The sequence below is a fragment of the Crocuta crocuta genome, unplaced genomic scaffold, assembly GCF_008692635.1.
Source record: "Crocuta crocuta isolate KB4526 unplaced genomic scaffold, BGI_CrCroc_1.0 scaffold80, whole genome shotgun sequence".
NCBI lineage: Eukaryota > Metazoa > Chordata > Mammalia > Carnivora > Hyaenidae > Crocuta > Crocuta crocuta.
Genome location: NW_027527559.1, coordinates 2,197,515 through 2,215,627, shown reverse-complemented (window position 1 = coordinate 2,215,627; position 18,113 = coordinate 2,197,515). Strand labels below are relative to the sequence as shown.

The window sequence follows — 18,113 nt, the reverse complement described above, 5'->3', positions numbered from 1 at the left end:
GTGTTTCCATTTATTTGTGCCTTCTATGTTTTTTCTCTATTCCATTGTCAGCATATGGTATATTTTCACCTCCTTAATTATTTTTATTCCTAGGTACTTTATTCTTTTTGATCCAAATATATTATCTCTTCCTGTTGTTACATAATTTGTGTATTAGAAACACTACAGATTTATGTTATATTGATTTTGTCTCCTGCAACTTTATTAAATTCATGTATCAGATCTAATAGTTCTTTCATTAATTCTTTAACTTTCTGTATATAGTATTATTGTTACCTTCAAGTAGTGACACATTTACTACTTTACAATTTAGGTACTTTTTTTTTTCTTGCCTAATTGCTGTGGTCAGGCCTTCCAGCGCTGTGTTGCGTAAAAGTGGCAGTAGGGGCGGCCTTGTCGTGTTGCTGTTCTTAGGGGAAAACCCATCTCTGCACTGTCCAGTGTGTGTGAGCTGTAGGGGTGTCCTGTGTAGGGTTTATTGTGTTGATATATGTTTCTTTTCTACCCACTCTCTTGAGAGTTATTTAAAATCAGTTATAGATGTTGAATTTTATTAAATGCCTTTTCTCCATCTATTGAGATGATAATAGGGTTTTTGACTTTTAGTTAAGTGATGGATTTACAGATATTGAGTCATCATTACTTTCCTGGAATAAACCACACTTTATTGTGAGTTATCATCCTTTTAATGTATTATTGTGTTTAGTTTGTTCACTTTTTCTATTAACATTTTGTTGAGGGTTTTTGCACCTATGTTTATTAGCAGTATTAGCCTGTCATTTATTTTTGCAGTCAAGTGCTCTACCACTGAGCTATAGCCCCGTGGCCTGTAATGTATTTGTAATGTTCTTGTCTGCTTTTGTTTTCAGGCTGATGCTGGCCTTGCAAAGGGTGTTTAGAAGCTTTCGTTCCCCTTTAGTGTTTTGGAAGAGTTCGAGAAGGATAGTTATTAAATCGTGTTTGAACGTTTGGTAGATGAACCGATTAACCCACTGTATATATATTTTCCCATTGAGATTATTGCTCTCATATTTTTTGATACTAATTAGTGTCATCTTTTCAGTTTAAAGAAACTTCTTTAACACTTACTGTACAACCAGCTTAGTAGTGAACTTTTAGCTTCTGCTTATCTATAAAACTTTTTCTTTCATTCAGCTCTTAATGACCGCCTCGCCAGGCAGAGCGTTCTTGGCTGGGAGCTTCTTTCCTTTCAGCACTGGGCACGCGTCCTGCCACTCATCTGCTGGTGCAGAAAAGCTGCTAATAGCCTTACGGGCTTTCCCTTGTATGTGACAGGTTGTTTTTTTCTTGCTGCTTTAGAGGTCTCTCTTTGTCCTTAACTTTTACCATTTTAATTATAAAAGGTCTTGGTGTAGATCTCTTTGGTTTCAGCTTATTTGGCACTTTGCTGGCTTTCCTGGCCATTCCCTTGTCCAGATTAGGAAGTTTTCACCCATTATTTTTTCTAGTAAGTCTTTTGCCCCTTATCCCTCCCTTCTCCCTCTGGGACCCCTCTAATGTGGGTATTATTCTGTTTGATGTCAGTCTCTGGGTCTTTCAGGGTATATTCACTTCTTTTGATTCCTTTTTCTCTGTGTTGCTCTGTCTGGGAGAATTCCACTGCTTTGTCTTCCAGCTCACTGGTCTGCCCTTTTGCTTTATGCAGTCTGCCGTAAACTTCTAGTGTATTTCTAGTGCACTTACTGTATTCTTTAGCTCTGTGGCTTTTGTTTGGTGCTTTCTTATATATTTTTTTAATCTCTTTGTCACAGTTTTCATATGTTTATCCATTCTTTGCCTGAGTTCTGTATCATCCTTATGACCATTTGAATTCTTTATCAGCTATATATTTAGCTTTGTTTCGTTATTTTTCTGAAGTCCTATCTTACTCTTTCATTTGGAATGTATTCTTCTATGTCCTAATTTTGCCTGATGATGTGTGTGTGTTTCTCTGTACTAGGTGAAACATCTTCCTCTCCCATCCTTAGAGGAGTGATCTTATGTAGATTATTCGTGGATCCCAGGTGCACCATCCCCCATGGGCACTGTGGCCCTTGCTCTGGGGGTGAGGCGTCCGTGGGCTTCCTGCACCCCTCGGCTGTGGTAGAGCCCCGGCTGCAGTGTGAGGTGGGTGGGACACTCACCCAGCTGTTGATCACCCTAGGCCAAGGGGTTGGGTAAGAGGGAAGCATGTGCCCCCGGCTGGCTGTGATGTGGCTGTGTTGAGATGGGGTGGGGTGCTCGCCCGAGTGTTTGATACGTGGCTATGGGACCTGGGGCAAGACATTCACCCTGTCACTGCTGCGCGGCTGTAGCGTGGTGCTCTGGGGCAGGCTTGACAGTGCTAGAAGGTGACCGAATGATGGCCGGAATTGCACCTGCCAGTGTCGGCATTAGCAAGGTGGAATGAGATTGCAGAAATGACGCCCACCAGTGCTTTGTCCCCAGAGTCCTGACTTGTCCCTGTCTTTCCAGCTGTCAGTTTAAGATTAGCAGGTAAGTCTCTTTCACCAGCGGTCTAGTTGCTTTTCAGACTGCTGCTTTTGCACTTGGTCTGGTGCTTCAGGAGCAGGTCTTCTGTTCCAGATGGTTCTGTTTCTCATGCTCAACTCTTCATTGTTTTTCAGAGCCCAGAACTTTCAGGGCTGTGTCTTTGGTGCAGGGGTGCCTGATGAGGAGGGGACACCCGCCTGGGAGGTCCCTCCTGATTGTGGGGTTTTTAGCAAGGGCATTCCACCTCCTCTACCCATCTTGAGGCAGCTCTTTTAACATTTTTTTTTCTTGAGGAGCTGCTGTTCATCGAGTTTTCAGGACTTTTTCCAAGGACATTATTCCAAATGTGACCATAGATTTGTTGTATCTGTGGGACAGGGCAAGTTTGGGATTTTCCATTAATGCCATCTTGAAATACCTCCTGCTAACGTTGTTTTCATAATTACCTTTTTTCAGTTTTTACAATTTTATTGAAGTTAGTAGATATTTAGTAAACTGTACACATTTAGAGGGTATGATTTGATAAGGCTTTATATATATATGTATGTATGTATATATACACACACCTGTTAGAGCCTTACAACATCAGGATAGTGAATACTCCCATCAGCCCCGAAGTTTCCTTAACGCCAGAGTCTCTTCCTCCTGTCCCCCCTCCCCTTTCCCCTGCAAGTACTGATTGCTCTTTTGTCATTTGCAGATTCGTGTGCATTTTCTAGAATGTTACATAAGAGGATTATACAGTTAAGTAGTCTCCTCTGTCTGGCTTGTTGTTCAACATAATTATGATGAAAGTCATGTGATTTTAAAGGCTTTCTAACATTTGCATTCAGATTTTAATATCTGCTGTGTTTTGTGGATACCATTTATAAGGCTGCATTAATCTGCTTCGGCCNCTTGATCCATTCATCTGTTGATGGACACTTAGGCTCTTTCCATGTTTTGGCTATTGTGGAGAGTGCTGCTATGAACATTGGGGCACATGTGCTCCTATGCCTCAGCACTCCTGTGTCCCTTGGGTAAATTCCTAGCAGGAACACAGACCTTTCTGACTTACAGTGGTGTTATATCTTGGTCAGCTGACCCTAAGCTGACAATATAGTGAGGAAAATGCATTTAATACCTGATGTATTAAACATCATAGCTTACCTCGCCCCCTTCAGTGTGCTCAGACCCTTCCCTGAGCCTGCAGCTGGGCACAGTCCTCTGACACAAAGCCTACTGTGGAGTAAAGTGTCAAAGATGCCGTGTAACCACTGAGTAGTGTTCCGACAGTGAACACAGTGGTTGTTGAGTGTGTCAGTTGTTCACCCTTGCGATACGCTTGTTTACCACACGGCCGCCCAGCCTCATGAGGGAGCATCGTGGCGCGTGTCGGGAGCCCAGGAGAAGATCAGAATTCGATACGTGGTTCCTACTGAGTGTGTATCACGTTTGCAATTCTGTCAAATTGAAAAATGTTCAGTTGAGCTGTCCCAAGCTGGGGGCCATCTCCCACAGACAGGGCGGCTGAAACTACAGAAATGTATTTTTTCACAGACCTGGAGGCTGGGAGTCTGAGGTCAAGGGGCCAATATATTCAGTTTTTGGTGCTTATAGATGGCAGTCTTCTCACTGTAGCCTCACATGGCTTTTCCTCTGTGCGTGTTTGCAGATAGACAGACCGAGATCCATTGAGAGCGTATGGTGTCTCTTCTTCTACAGATACTTGGCCCCGTCAGATCAGAGCCCCACACTTAGGACCGCATTTAGCCTTAACTACTTTCTCAGAGTCCTGTCTCCAATGCTGGGGACAGGAGCTTCAACTCTGAATTTTGTGGGGGAGAGGGGGTGGTTTCAAACATTCAACCCACAACATGGGTTCAAAGAGTTTTCTGTTATTTTTAATGGTTCCACTAGTCTCTGCTGCACAGTGCACCATCCCAAAACTTTGTGGCTTAAAACAGTCATATTGCCTGACTTTTTTTAGGATTGTGAAGGTTGGCTAGGTTCTTTCTTTCTGTTTTCATCTTCAGTCCCCATGCGAGGCTGCCTTCACTGCCGAGCTGCCCGGGCGGGAGGCTCACGGAGGGAGGCCGTCCTCAGTTTGTGGACGACCCCGCTGCTGGCTGGGGGGCTTGGCGCATCTCCCGAGGCTGGCGTGCTGTTTTGGGGCCCCAAGGCTGGAGCAGGAACTGCTCATTCTCTTAAAGTGAAAGCTTTGGAAGCCACACGTTGCTTCTGCCGTGTTATTTTAGGCAAAGCGTGTCAGCTGAGGAGCCCGGCTTGCAGGTGGTGGGGCAGCGGACCCTCTGGGTGCGGGCGTAGTGGCGGATCTGTGTTGTGAATTACACGTTGTCCTCTCATCGGTTTATGTGCTGACTTGTATTTCCTGTGGTTAAAGTGTATGTTCAAAGTTGTCACGTACATCTTTTTTAGAGGTTGATTGCTATTTATTTATCTGTGTCTGTGTTCAGGACTAAAATTGGTTTTGAATGTCTGTTATTTCCGGTACAGTGGTTTTCCTGGCCTCTGCTTCTTTGACTCCTTTCCTAGTCCCTGAGGCGTTCGTGTGAGATCTGAATTCCTGTGATGTTAGAACCCTCAAGTGAGCTGTTGGTGTCTGGGGTTTACGTTAAGATGGTGCTTTTTAACTTTCTCTTTAAGTTTTTAAACTCTTGCCTCAGTTTAGTTTTGCTGTTATTTCCTGAGGCTCTTTTAGTAGTTTTTGTATTCCTCGGAATTTCTGTTGGCCAAATTTGTAACTTTTTATGGCATAAAACTATTCAAAATAATCCCATTAATGTCTTTTAGTTTCTCCTTTATCTATAATTACATTCCTTTTAAAATTGGATTTTTAGGGACACCTGGGGGGCTCGGTCAGGTAAGCGTCCAACTTGGGCTGAGGTCCTGATCTCACGGTTCGTGGGTTGGAGTGTATGATGGGAGTTCTCTGTGCTATTCGTGCAGCTTTTCCGTAAATGTGAAAGTCATTCATGATAACAAGTAAGTCAACAAAGCAAGCTCCAGGCCCTTAGGGAAGGACAGAGTCCCAGGGCACATGCCCTCTGGACACGTGTAGGTCTAGATGAGCCCCGCTGCCTGGGCTCACTTGGGGGCATTGAGTCACCATGCTGTGCGTGTGAGATTAGGAGAGCGCTGTAGTAACTACACCGGACGTAAGATAAAAACCTTAATAATAAAAATGCAGATTTCCCTTAATGTTCCTGGTACCTCATTCATAAATTTTAAAAAGGTTTTGTTGATTCTGTTGTGTAATTACGATTTTTACACGTACTGTGTCAATGGGTTCTCCAGACATTTAGTGGCCACGTCCCCTGAGACAAATAGGTCATTGGTTTAGTTTCTTTGACAGTCCGTTTTCTCATCTGTAACTTGAGAGTGTTTGTTTTNCAACGGAATGGGAAAAGATAGTTGCAAATGACATATCAGATAAAGGGTTAATATCCAGAATATATAAGGAACTCATCAAACTACACGAGAGTGTTTGTTTTCAAATTCTGTGTTGTCTCTCATTCCAAGAAGGGTCACAGCAGAGGCGACTTAGAAAATGAAAGCGGCCTCTCGGGAGACATCAGCGCCCGAGGGAGTGACCGCAGGGAAAACGGGGGAAGGAAGGGAAACCAGGGAATCGTTTTGTGGCAAAAGAAGACAAGACAAACAGCGAAGCAGATGTGTTGTTTGTGGAAAATCTCACCCTCTTTGATACCATTTTAAAGGAGTGTTAGTGAATAAAGAAGTTCTTAATTGATTTAAAACATAAATAATGGGGGGCGCCTGGGGGGCTCAGTCGGTGGAGCGTCCAGCTTTGGCTCAGATCACGATCTTGTGGTTCGTGGGTTCGAGCCCCACGTCGGGCCCTGTGCTGCCAGCTCAGCGCCTGGAGCTGCTTCCGATTCTGTGTCTCCCTCTCTCTCTGCCCCTCCCCTGCTCATGTTGTCTCCCCGTCTCTCTCTGTCTCTCTCTCTCAAAAATAAATAAAATAATAAAAAAAATAAATAATGGGAAGGTTTTATTACCTGTGCTTTTTAAAAAGATAAATAAATATGCAAGATTTTGTAAAAACAAAAGATGGTCCACAATTCTAAGTTATAGGCCTGTCCTCATTGTAAAAATATTTCATCTTATATTTGAGCTCTCTTTTTATGAAGCTATTTATTAAAGATTGTAGTATATTGTAGTGTTATTAAGAAAAGCAAACCTCACGTATTATTTTTCTAGTACAGAAAACATGGCCTTTTGAGCTGGCCAGTATTTTATTCTTAAAATAATTTTTAGCATCTTGTAAAAAAGTTTGAATCTTTTTCCTTTAGATACCCTTTTGCATTCTTAACTTGTTTTCTGGCATGTTTGACAAATTGAAGACACAAGTAAGTGATAGCGAATGTTGTCAGAGTTAAAATAGCACTTCTGACTGCCAGCTAGCGAGGTTGTGTGCTGTAGCAAAACTGATAAATTAGCTGCTGTTGTAAGGTTCAGCTGGAGCAAATGAAAATAATTTATCAGAAAAACAAAATGAAACCCTGAATCACCATGATTTTTTCAAGATTAGAGAATCAATCAAAAGCTCTAGAAGTAACTTGAGTTTTACAGCATGAAAGTGGATGTTTAACAGTTGAGTAGTGTGTTGATTTTCAAAGATCTGTGGCCCTTATTTTGTTAAGAGCTTTAGTAATACAAAGATCCAGCAAATATGAAATATAGCCCAATCTGTTAAACAAGGAAAAACAGTTTACAGCTTTCAAAAAATAAAACAGAAATTTAGTCAACATGCTGCAAAGGTTGATGTTTAAAATAGTACTTTGGGAAAACACATGCCTGTTGTTTTGGATTTATTTTATGTCACATAAGCAATGAGCCCCAATTTTGACATTTAGTTGAAGTATTTGTAAAGAACAGCCTGTGGATACTGCGCTGATTCTGTACACACACCGGATACCCACAACCCAGCATTAGCGCTCTCCATACCTCTACCTCCTTCCCAGCGAAGGACTAGCGAGTCAGCGATTGTCAGCGAGATGCTGGGCAGCAGCAGGAAGTCACGGAAGCGGGGAAGCGGGGAGCACTGTGTGCCTCGCCTCGTGTGCCTGCCTTCGTGTGCCTCCCTTCGTGCCTCACGTCATGTGCCTCACGTTGTGTGCCTTCCCTTGTGTGCCTCGCCTCGTGTGCACCCACCCATCTGTGCTTCTTTCATTAGAGTCTTAGTGCAGAGGAAACATTTCCATGACAACTGAAAATACAGAGCCTTAACATTTGGGTTTGTAATAATTTATACCAACAAATAATTACTTAAAACCGTTTTTATTCTTTGATGTGGTTTGGTATGCTGCTTACTATCTTTCCTACCATTTCCTCTTTTCAGAACAATTACCTTTAACCAGCATTTTGAAATTACAAAGTTTAAGTCAATCAAACCAAAAAATATTTTTCTTTTATTTTTTAACTGCTTAAGTAAATCAGTTATATGTTAAACCAGTTGAACAGAGATAATGGAATTAAAACTTGCTTATGTTTGGTCTTTATCTTTATAAAACAAATATAGCTGTTTTTGGACCCATACTATTTCTCTCTGCTAATTTTTGCTACTTATTTTTTCTTTTAGGTTATTTCACAGTTGAGGATCTTGGGCAGATCAGTAACAGCTGGTTGCAAGTTTGATAGGGAAATCTGGTCTAATGAGCTGTCCCCTGTCCTCAATCTCTGGAAGAAACTAAACCAGGTTAGTACTGGAACAGTGTTCTGATTGTGTCCCCTTTTCTCTCCCTGTCCTTCTCTTCAAGTTTTATTCCCCACTTGTCCGTGTTGGTAAAAATCTGCGTTGATCTGCCCCTAATGTACACCAGTGTCTTGGAGGGAGGTGGGGACGTAATAGTCACAGAAGCAGACCAGCCCAGGAAGCAGGGTGACCCGTGGAATTGTCACACCTGGTGACGTGCCGGGCATCTCCGTGCCTGCTGTCCGTCAGCACGTTCACCGCCGGCCACCTCTCCTCTTTCTGTGAAGTCCATGCCTGCCGGTAAAGGTGGTATTTCCCACAGGACTCAAAGTGCTGAGGAACCCGGTCCCTCAGCTCGAATCCACCTGGTTTTGTCTCATAGACCAGTCATGGTAGCGAGTGTCGTCGTTGCTTGCTCACTAGGCAGCCGTCCGCGTATTGTGGTCCCTGTTCTTATTGAAGAGGGATTTATTTTTTGGAATTCAAAAATACAAGCATACAGACCATCGGTTTAGTATTACTGTAAAAATGTCTGTATATCAGATCTAACCTTTTAAAATAAGGGAAGTCAGACGAAGCTAGTTTCAGAACCTATGAAAAAAGGTTAAAACCTTCTAAAAAGTCAAAATCCTCAAACCTTACAGTATTGTGATTTTGAGTTGTTAGGACATTCTCAACAAGTGGGGATCGTCAGGAGACCCAGTAAGCACTGACCCCAACTAACTGGGATCACCACTTCTATTCGAGTCATCCCACTGATAAAGCTTGACACGCTCAGAGTGAGGAGCAAGTAGAACATGAACAATGCCACGTCCCTGGCGTCCCAGGCTGTGCGCCCCTGGGACAGAGATGCACAAGTAATCACCTTGCACGTATTCCTGGCTGTGGAGACCTGGTCCTGATCCATTCTCTGTACTAGTTCATAGTGAAGTTACTATTCTTACCCGCTCTGTTCTTAGACCAGAACTTTTCTTTAAGTTAATAACCAGGAGGGGAAGGGTATTAAGTTAAATGCATTTAGTGCCACAGTCCTTTATTATACAGGGATATTTTACCACCTTTCTCCTCCAGAAGACTTGACTTTACAACGAAATTGTATTTTATAAATTTTAAAACCTGTATTTTGTTTGGATTTAGGTTTTTGTGCTGTGTTCACATTGTTTCAAACTAAAAAAAGAAGGAAGTAGAAAATGATCATACATTTTGGGTTAATTTGCAGCTTTTTATGCATCATAAACTAGTTTTATCATAATCTTCCACAGAAATGGGAAAGAAAAAGCTACTTCCGCTTCGTAAAGTGGACTTGAATGCAGGACAGTATCGCTGAGAGTCATTGAGCAGCACTCACATCTACCATTGCATAGGCACTAAGCGTGTGTGAACTTCCTTTCGTGTGAAATGTCGTGGCTCTGGGGGCTGCTGGCCAGTCCGTGTCCTCTCAGGTGGCATCAGATGGGGGATGTGGAAGAAAGAGGCCTGTTCCACGTCGCTCCACGTCTGTCTGGAGGGAACATAAGGATCACTTTCCATTATGAAGACAGGACCAATGCACTCGTAGCTCAAGGCGTGCAGGATGGCAGTTTCAAGTTTTTAGGGGTGTGTGTGTGTGTGTGTGTGTGTGTGTGTGTGTGTGAGAGAGAGAGACAGACAGAGAGAGAGAGAGGGCGCGCGCGCGCAAGCATGCTCCAAGACTCGACACAGGCCTCATAGTCTGTTGCTTTGGGTAGTATGGACACTTGAACAGTATTTGTTCTTCCAATCCATGAGCATGGAATGATTTTCCTTTTTCCTTGTGTCACTTTCAGCTTCATCAGTGCTTTATGGTTTTCAGAGTACAGGTCTTTCACCTTGTGGGCTAAGTTTATTCTATGTATTCGACTAATTTTAGTGCAATTGTAAATGGCACTCTTTCCTTAATTTCTGTATATTGATTTTATATTCTGCAACCTTACTGAATTCATTTGTCATAAAGTTTTTTGGTGGAGTTCTTTGGGTTTTCTATGTATTGTATCATATCGTCTGCAAATAGTGAAAGTTTCTATCTCCCTTAGGAAGTAGCATGCCTTTTATTTGTTTTCCTTGCCTGGTCGCCGTGGCTGACTCCAGTAGTGTGTTGGATGCCAGTGGTGAGAGTGGGCAGCTCCTCCTTCTCTTGAACGCGGGGTAAGAGCTCTCGGTTGTTCACCATCAAGTGTGATGTCACCTGTGCATTTTTTTTAATGCAAGGCCTTTATTCTCTGGAGGTGTTTTCCCTCTAAACCTACTTTGTTGAGGGTCGTTATCATGAGTGATGTTGTATTTTGTCAAATGCTTTTTCTGCACCTATTGAAATGATCCTGTGGTTTTTATCCTTTGTCTTGTTGATGTGATATATCCTGTTGATTGGTTAGTGAATATTGAACCACTCTTGCGTCCCAGGAATAAATCCCACTTGATGGTGGTGAATGATTCTTTTAATGTAGAATTGGATTCTAATATTTTGTTGAGGATTTTTGTATTGGTGCTCATCAGAGATATTGGCCTGTAGTTCTTTCTTTTCATGATGTCTTTACTTGGATTTGGTATCAGGGTCCTGCTGGCCTCATAGAATGAATATGCAAATTTTTCTATTTTTTGGAATAGTTGGAGAAGAATAGGTATTAACTCTTTTTCTTTTGGTAGAATTCATGTGTGAAGCCATCTTGTCCTGGACTTTGTTTGTTGGGAGTTTTTTGATTACTGATTGAGGTTCATTGCAGGTAGTCAGTCTGGTCAAATTTTCTTATTTCTTTCTGCTTCAATTTGGGAGATTATATGTTTCTAGGACTTTATCCATTTCTTTTAAGTTGTTCAATTTGTTGGCATGTAATTTTTCATACTATTCTCTTACAATTGTTTGTATATCTGTGGTGTCAGTTATTTTTCCTGTTTCACTTCTGATTTTAGTTGAGTCCTCTCTCTCTCTCTCTCTCTCTCTCTCTCTCCTTATGAGTTTGGCTAAGAGTTTTTCAGTTTTTTATTGAACTTTTTAAAGAACCACCTTCTGGTTTCATTGATCTCTTCTATTGTTTTAGTTTCTGTATCATTTATTTTCATTCTCATCTTTATATTTTCTTCCTTCTATTGATTTTGGGATTGTTTGTTCTTTTTCTACCTCCTTTAGATGTGAGATTATCATATATCTTTATTGAAGAAGTTCGCTGTTAGTTCAGTTCTTATTTCTTTGTAACTGATTTATGTTTTCCTTCTAAGAAGGTCTCTGATTTCCTTAAATTTTACCATAATATAAATAGGTGTGGATTTTTTTTGTATCTATTCTGTTTGATAATCTGAGCACTTGGAATTCCAAGTGCAAGCCTTTCTTCTAAAACCTCTTGAGCTCTGTTTCCCACATCAACTGGACTAAGTGCTGTGTAATATCAAGTACTTTGCTACCCGTGGCTGTGACTTACTACTGCTGTTTGTAGCCCTGAAGGGGGGACATGTTGGACAGTGATCCATTCAGGGCACTGTTAAAAGTCAGCAACCAAAAATTCTCCCTAGCCTGGCCCCAGCCATGGTGCCCAACTTCTTTAGCCATGGGTCACCATACCCTGCCATTTACAAGGGTCTTCCAGATGTTTCCCATTCTTGGTGTGCCATCTTCTGGTTTAGTATTCTCTTATTTTGTCGAAGACAGGATTCTCAGGTGGGAGATAGTTTGCTGTCTTGTCCAGAAACAAGCATAACTTTTAAAACTTCATTATTACTTTGTAAGATAAATGTAGATTATTTCAAAGTTACCATTATATTAAATTCATACTGCCCATATTTCATTCATTTACAATTTTTTGTTTATCTCCTCCATTTTCTTCCTGAATTTATTGCCATAATTTAAACTTATGTTCCTTTATATGGATTATAACAGAAAACTCCAAATTTGACTCTCCTAACATATAATATCACGTTAATTTTACTAAAGAAAACATGTTTTGACCACATGGCTCCATATCCAACCTTACGGCCAAGTCTCTTCCACAGTAAAGCAGACCTAAGTGTTGTATGAACAAACCATTACAGATTTGTGTACGGGGACTTTCCAAGTGCTGTTTGCGTCTCCTTGGATCTGCTCGCAATGCTAGCCACCAGTAATGGCCAGAAAAGGTCCCTGCGTGTGACTCGTTTCCCTCTCCATGCTTCCCAAGTACTGATTTATAACTTAACATACGATTCTCATGAAGGTCTTATTTTAAACTAGGCAAATTAAGATATGGCCCTTAGGAATAGGAATTCTATTTTGTAAGAGTTTTAAAATTTATGCATANAAAGAGGCTGTCTTTTTTCCTTTGGATATTCTTTCCTGCTTTGTCAAAGATTAGTTGGCTGTATGCATATAAATGTTTCAAACGAAATAACTTAGTACTACATTTTTTTTTTACTTTTTCGTCATTATTTCTCTTAGGTTATGGTTAATTACTAGCTAAACCTAAAGATTAATTCTACCTAACCAATAATAATAATTTTATGAAAAGTAATTATTAGGGAGTCATCAGGTCCTAATCTGGCCCAATTAAATAGCTAGAAGACATTAATTGAATCACTTCTGGACTTTATCTTAGCTTTTTCTTGAGTAAAAAAGGAATGTAAACCTCGTCTGCATTCATTCATTAATTCAAATTTCATTCATCGCGTATTTATTGATGTACCTCTTACATGCTGCATACTGTGATTTATTAAGATTTGATAACATTACTCAACAGATACAGGTATTACAATGTTTTCTGGGGAGCATAGGTGTAGGGGTACTTAATTCTGCTGAGAGGAAGCCAGAAGGTTAAATGATGAGCAACAAATTCTCTAGATTAAGAAAAGTTCTGGTGTTGCAGAGAGATGGAAGAGTCTGGCATGTCTGCTATTTTAACTTGCAAGGGATGAAGAATGCTTGGAACAGAGTGCCTAGATGGAGGGTCAGAACTCTTCTGCTGGACCAGGCTGGAGTGGGTACACTTCATCCTCCAGAACAAGAAAGGCGTCCAAGACATCTCCCAAGTAGAATCCATCAGTGTAGGACTCTTGTGCCAATCTAATAAAAAATGGATGTGAACAGTTTTGAAAACATGAACTCTTCATAGATTAAACTTTTTTGCTCTTGATTCTTGAAAGATTTGTGGCTTTGTAAAAGCTTAGTGTACCAAGCCCTCATGGTACTGATAACATGGCTATATTCAAGATCTTTTATTAATGTGGCCTTTCATGTTTGAGGTGGAGTCTCTAAATTTTTAGTGAGTGTATTAGTGATTATATCTATTTCAGGAAAAAAATAAATTTGCTTATGTGCAAGAGAATTGCAGACGCGGAGGACATTATACACAACCCCAGCCTTGTATGGAGTTACGGTTCTGTGTTTCATTCTTGGCTGTTGTTTCCACCTCATGCTCGTTCTGACTCGCCAGGTCCCTGCGTCCACTGTCCTGTGCTCCTTCCTGCCTCCAGGACGTCTCTCGTGAGTGTCCTCCCCTTCTGCCTGAAGTCACAGGAGGCCTTTGGTGGTACAGTCTTTGAGTTCTTATTTCTCTGAAAATGCCTTTAATTTACCCTCTGGTTTTATAATTTTTTTTTTAATGTTTATTTACTTTTGAGAGAGAGAGAGAGAGAGAGACAGAGAGCATGAGCAGGGGGGGGCCAGAGAGATGGAGACAGAATCCCAAGCAGGCCCCAGGCTCAGAGCTGTCAGCACAGAGCCCGACGTAGGGCTCGAACCCACCGGTGGTGAGATCATGACCTGAGCCGGAGTCGGACACTTAACTAACTGAGCCACCCAGGCGCCCCTATCGTCTGTTTTTAAATGTTTGTTTTTCCATATTAACAGTTACTGTCTCATTATATTCAAGGTATAGTGAGATAATTCTGCTCTTTTCTGGTTTCTGCTGTTGCTGCTGGCAAGTACATTTTTGTTCCTTTGATTTATCTTTACTTTCTTACTGCTTTTAAGATCTCTTTGCCTTGGTTTTCTAAGTTTTACTGAGACTCAGTGTGGATTTGTTTTACCTCTTTAATTCATTGATTTTGAAATCTTTCTTAAGTTTTAATGGGCTTTTGCATTTGGATTGCTGCTGTTCCTAAGGGAGGCAAGGTCAGTGGGACTATTGGCTTTCCTCTTTGGAACTTTCATCAGGTGTTGGCCAGCCTTTTTCTCTTTACTCACCACGTGTCTCGTTTCTCTTGTTTCCCGTTTCGTTGTGTCTCTGTGATACATTCTTCATAAATTCTACACATCTGTCTCCAGTTGACTCACTCTCTACTCAGCTAAATCTAATCTAGTATTGAAGTTTTACATTTTAATTCTATAATTTTTAAGTTAAATATTTTGATGTTTATTTATTATTGATACAGAGAGAGACATAGAACACAAGCAGAGGAGAGGCAGAGAGAGGGAGACAGAATAGAAAGCAGGCTCCAGGCTCTCAGCTTACAGCACAGACCCTGACGTTGGGCTCAAACTCACAGCTAAGATCATGACCTGAGCTGAAGTCAGAGGTTTAACTCCCTAAGCCACCACCTAGCTGCCCCAATAATTTTTAATTTTTAAAAGTTTGATTTTGGGGCGCCTGGGTGTCTCATTCAATTAAGCCTCTGACTTCGGCTCAGGTCATGATCTCACAATTCCTGAGTTTAAGCCCTGCTTTAGGCTGAGTGCTGACAGCTCAGAACCTGGAGCCTGCTTTGAATTCTGTGTCTCCCTCTCTCTCTGTCCGCCCCCCCAACAATAAAATAAACATTTTAAAAAAATTAAAAATAAAAGTTTGTTTTTTTCCCCCAGGTCTTCTTGTTATTTCCTTAAGAATCTCTGTGAGTTCTAGAAACACTTTTTATAATTGCTTTATGTTTTGTGTGTGATTATTCCAATATCTGAAGTCTTTGTGAATTTGATTCTTCTCTACATTGTATAAAGTAACTTGATGGCAGTGCCTTATTTACTTATATAGTATTTGGATTTTTTTAAAACACAACTTGTAATTATTTTGGTAACTTGACTTATAAAAGAGTTATTTGTAGCCTAGAATTAAAACGTATTGTACCCGTCAGTTTAGAACATAGGGTTAGGGTTTGGTTTGGGTTGGGTTGGCATCATGCACCCCTCATATACTTTGAGATACCACTAGTCTGGAACTATACAGGAAAATTATCCTCTTGACATTTCTTAGAACCTCCAAAGTAGTACGTACAAACTAACATTAATGTTCCTATTGTGACAGTTATTTTTTGAGGAGAGAGTCCTAAATATACACTCCCCACTCCAGTTACTACCAAATTTTGACTACGCAGTTTCCCTAATAGTCCTTGGGACAGAGGTGAAGGCACTTTATTTCTAGTTCACTCTTCTACTGAAAGTGTGATCATTCAGGATTTCAGTTTGGGGAGGGGGCATCTTTCTGTCCTCTCCGTTGACCAGATAGGGGACCTTATCCCTGGTCTTACAGCCCGTATCTGTGAGCATGGAAGCTCAGGTTCACTAGATTGGTGAGCTTCATGGTCTTGCTCATCATCCTCTCACTTGCAGTGCAGGGACATAAAATTATCTCTTTCTAGATTTCTCAGCATTACCATTAAAACCCCAAGTCTTACTTCACCTACCATAGGAATTAGCATTGTAGCCATTTGTCTAGATAATTGTGCTGATCAGAAAGGACCCAAGGTTGGACCCTGACTCAGTTCCTAAGCCCCAAGGTGCCGGAGAGACCAGAGCATTCTCTCTCTCTGGGTTTTTACAGGTCATAAGGGATAAAGCCCAACTTTGAGTCGTCTCTTAGATCACTTGGCTCCTGGAGAGATTTTATTTATACAGCACAGGGTTGGTTAGCATTCAGGCCCATTACATCTCCTAGAACACTGTGGAGCGGAAGAGGAAGTCTGTAGAAGCAGAGCATGACCAGGCTCCCATCCCCTGGTCCCCTGTGTCCCTCTCCCAGGGCCTCTGGCTGACCTGGCGCCCTGAAAAGATAGCCTTGGACAAGGGACAAGGACAGTAACAGTACACGTATTACTTACTGTGCGGTGATTAATAAGTGATACCTCTAGTCCAGAAGACCTTGTGTTTGTACTCAGGATGAGATTCATAAAGATGGAAATTGAATACTTAGCACTTCATTGTTTGAATAATTCTTCTTTGTCTCAAGGTTGCTTTGCAGGTGTGTTGAAGAACATGCTTTAGTATTTTATTCAACATAGTTGTTTACAGCAGAAAATAGAAGCTGAAATTCTCTATTTCTTACTTTGAGCAGTTACGAAATAAGTCGTGTGTGTCCTGTAAGTGATGGCACTTTGCAGACTGCCCTTTTCTGCTCAGTAACGTATTCAGTGTTGGAATTGTTGTTTCTCACTGGCTGTGTGCCCTGACTGTGGAAACGCGAGTGCTCCATGTCGCCTTAAAGTCATGAACCGGTTCGCTCTCTACGGTAGATGGTTGGCTCTTCTCAGACTTGCAGACAGCTTGCACACACACCAGATCTTGTGCTTTCCCGTTGTCTTTCTGAGAGTCCGTCGTACACAGAAGCAAACCAAAGCATTTCATTGTCATGAAAAAAATACATCATTTTTAGGAGGGCCTGGAAGAAAAGACAGCTCAGCCAGTTACACGTTTCCAGATCCAGTGACATTTGTTCATTGTTTGGAATCTACTCTTCTCTCTCTGCTTTTTTTGTTGCTGAAACTGTTAGTATGTAACAAGACAACTTCACAGGAGACTCCTGTTGGCCTGGCACATAGTCCCTACGCTAGGATGTCAGTCGTCCCTGCCCTTGAATACCGTGGTCTGCGTTAGGTCTCTTTCCTTGTCAGCTGCGCGGGGCAGCGGGGCCGTCCCCCCGCCCGGTCGCGGAGCAGACCGCCTGTGCGGAGTTGTTCCCCCGGCGGGTCATGAAGCAGATCACCTCTTTCCCAGGAGTAAATATGGTCTTTTAATGTTCCATTTTGTGGGACAAATTTTTTTTCAAAGCAAAATTTAACGTCTTATTGTACATACCCAATTTGATGTGAAAATGTCAGAGAACCCAGGGGTAAGGACAAGGGGAAGATGCCGTTCCCAGTGACGTCTGCCAGTGCTGTGCCTTCCTCCCGGGGACGGCTGCTGGCTGTGCTGTTGTGGACATCTCAGGTTTGTACATAAAGCGATGACATTTTCAAGGCACGTAAAATTAGCTGATAATTTATATTTAAAACAAAAGCTACTTTTTAAAATTATCAGCCCTTCCTGGCTTCTCTCAGTNCCCCCGTGCTTCAGCCTTGGCTTTGCTTGCTCTCCTTGTCACCAGCAGGGCTGCGTCCTGTGTTGTAGCTCTTCAGCACACGTGATCTCAACAGTTTATTGGGTGATGAGCACACACCTGTGCTGGTTGAGCTCTGCTTGCTCCATTAATACTAATTGTAACTAAATTAAATGAAACTGAATGTAACTAAAGTAGTAACTAAAGTAAATGAAAGGGGCTTAAAATGTGCCTGGTTTGGTTTTCTTTGATCCATTCAGTAAGTCGACACTATCCTGGGAATAGTCATTCCCAGTCATTCCCAAACTTGGTCATTACCAAGTTTGCCGAAGCTGCGTTTGACAAATAAGTGGCTTTGAGAGTTCAGTGAACTAAAACGACAGAGCAGCCATCTGTCCTGGGAAATGGCCTGTGGGATCTTCCCACCCTTAGAACTTGCTTTTAGGACTTAGTCCTATTTTATTTTTGTCCACTTCCTCCCCTCTCCCTTCCACAATCTTGTCAGAAATCTACTTCTGGTGAGACTTAATTTCTTTCAGGAATATCAGACTTTTGACCTGTCTCATTAGGAATTCGTTTGTACATATATGCCTTACACGTACATGTTACATACATGTGTCTGATTAGGAATGCATCTATATGTGTACTACATGTATGTGATCAGGGACACATTTATATATTAC

The 18,113-nt window shown here is 41.5% G+C and overlaps 1 protein-coding gene across 1 annotated transcript in view; it reads left to right on the top strand.

Annotated features, from left to right (window-relative positions):
- Positions 1-18,113, top strand: part of DYNC2H1 (dynein cytoplasmic 2 heavy chain 1) — a 301,089-nt gene that overhangs the window by 216,286 nt on the left and 66,690 nt on the right. Inside the window, exon 84 of the mRNA XM_077770023.1 lies at positions 8,096-8,212. Within this exon, the coding sequence (XP_077626149.1) occupies positions 8,096-8,212 (117 nt within the window). The remainder of the gene's footprint in view (positions 1-8,095; positions 8,213-18,113) is intronic.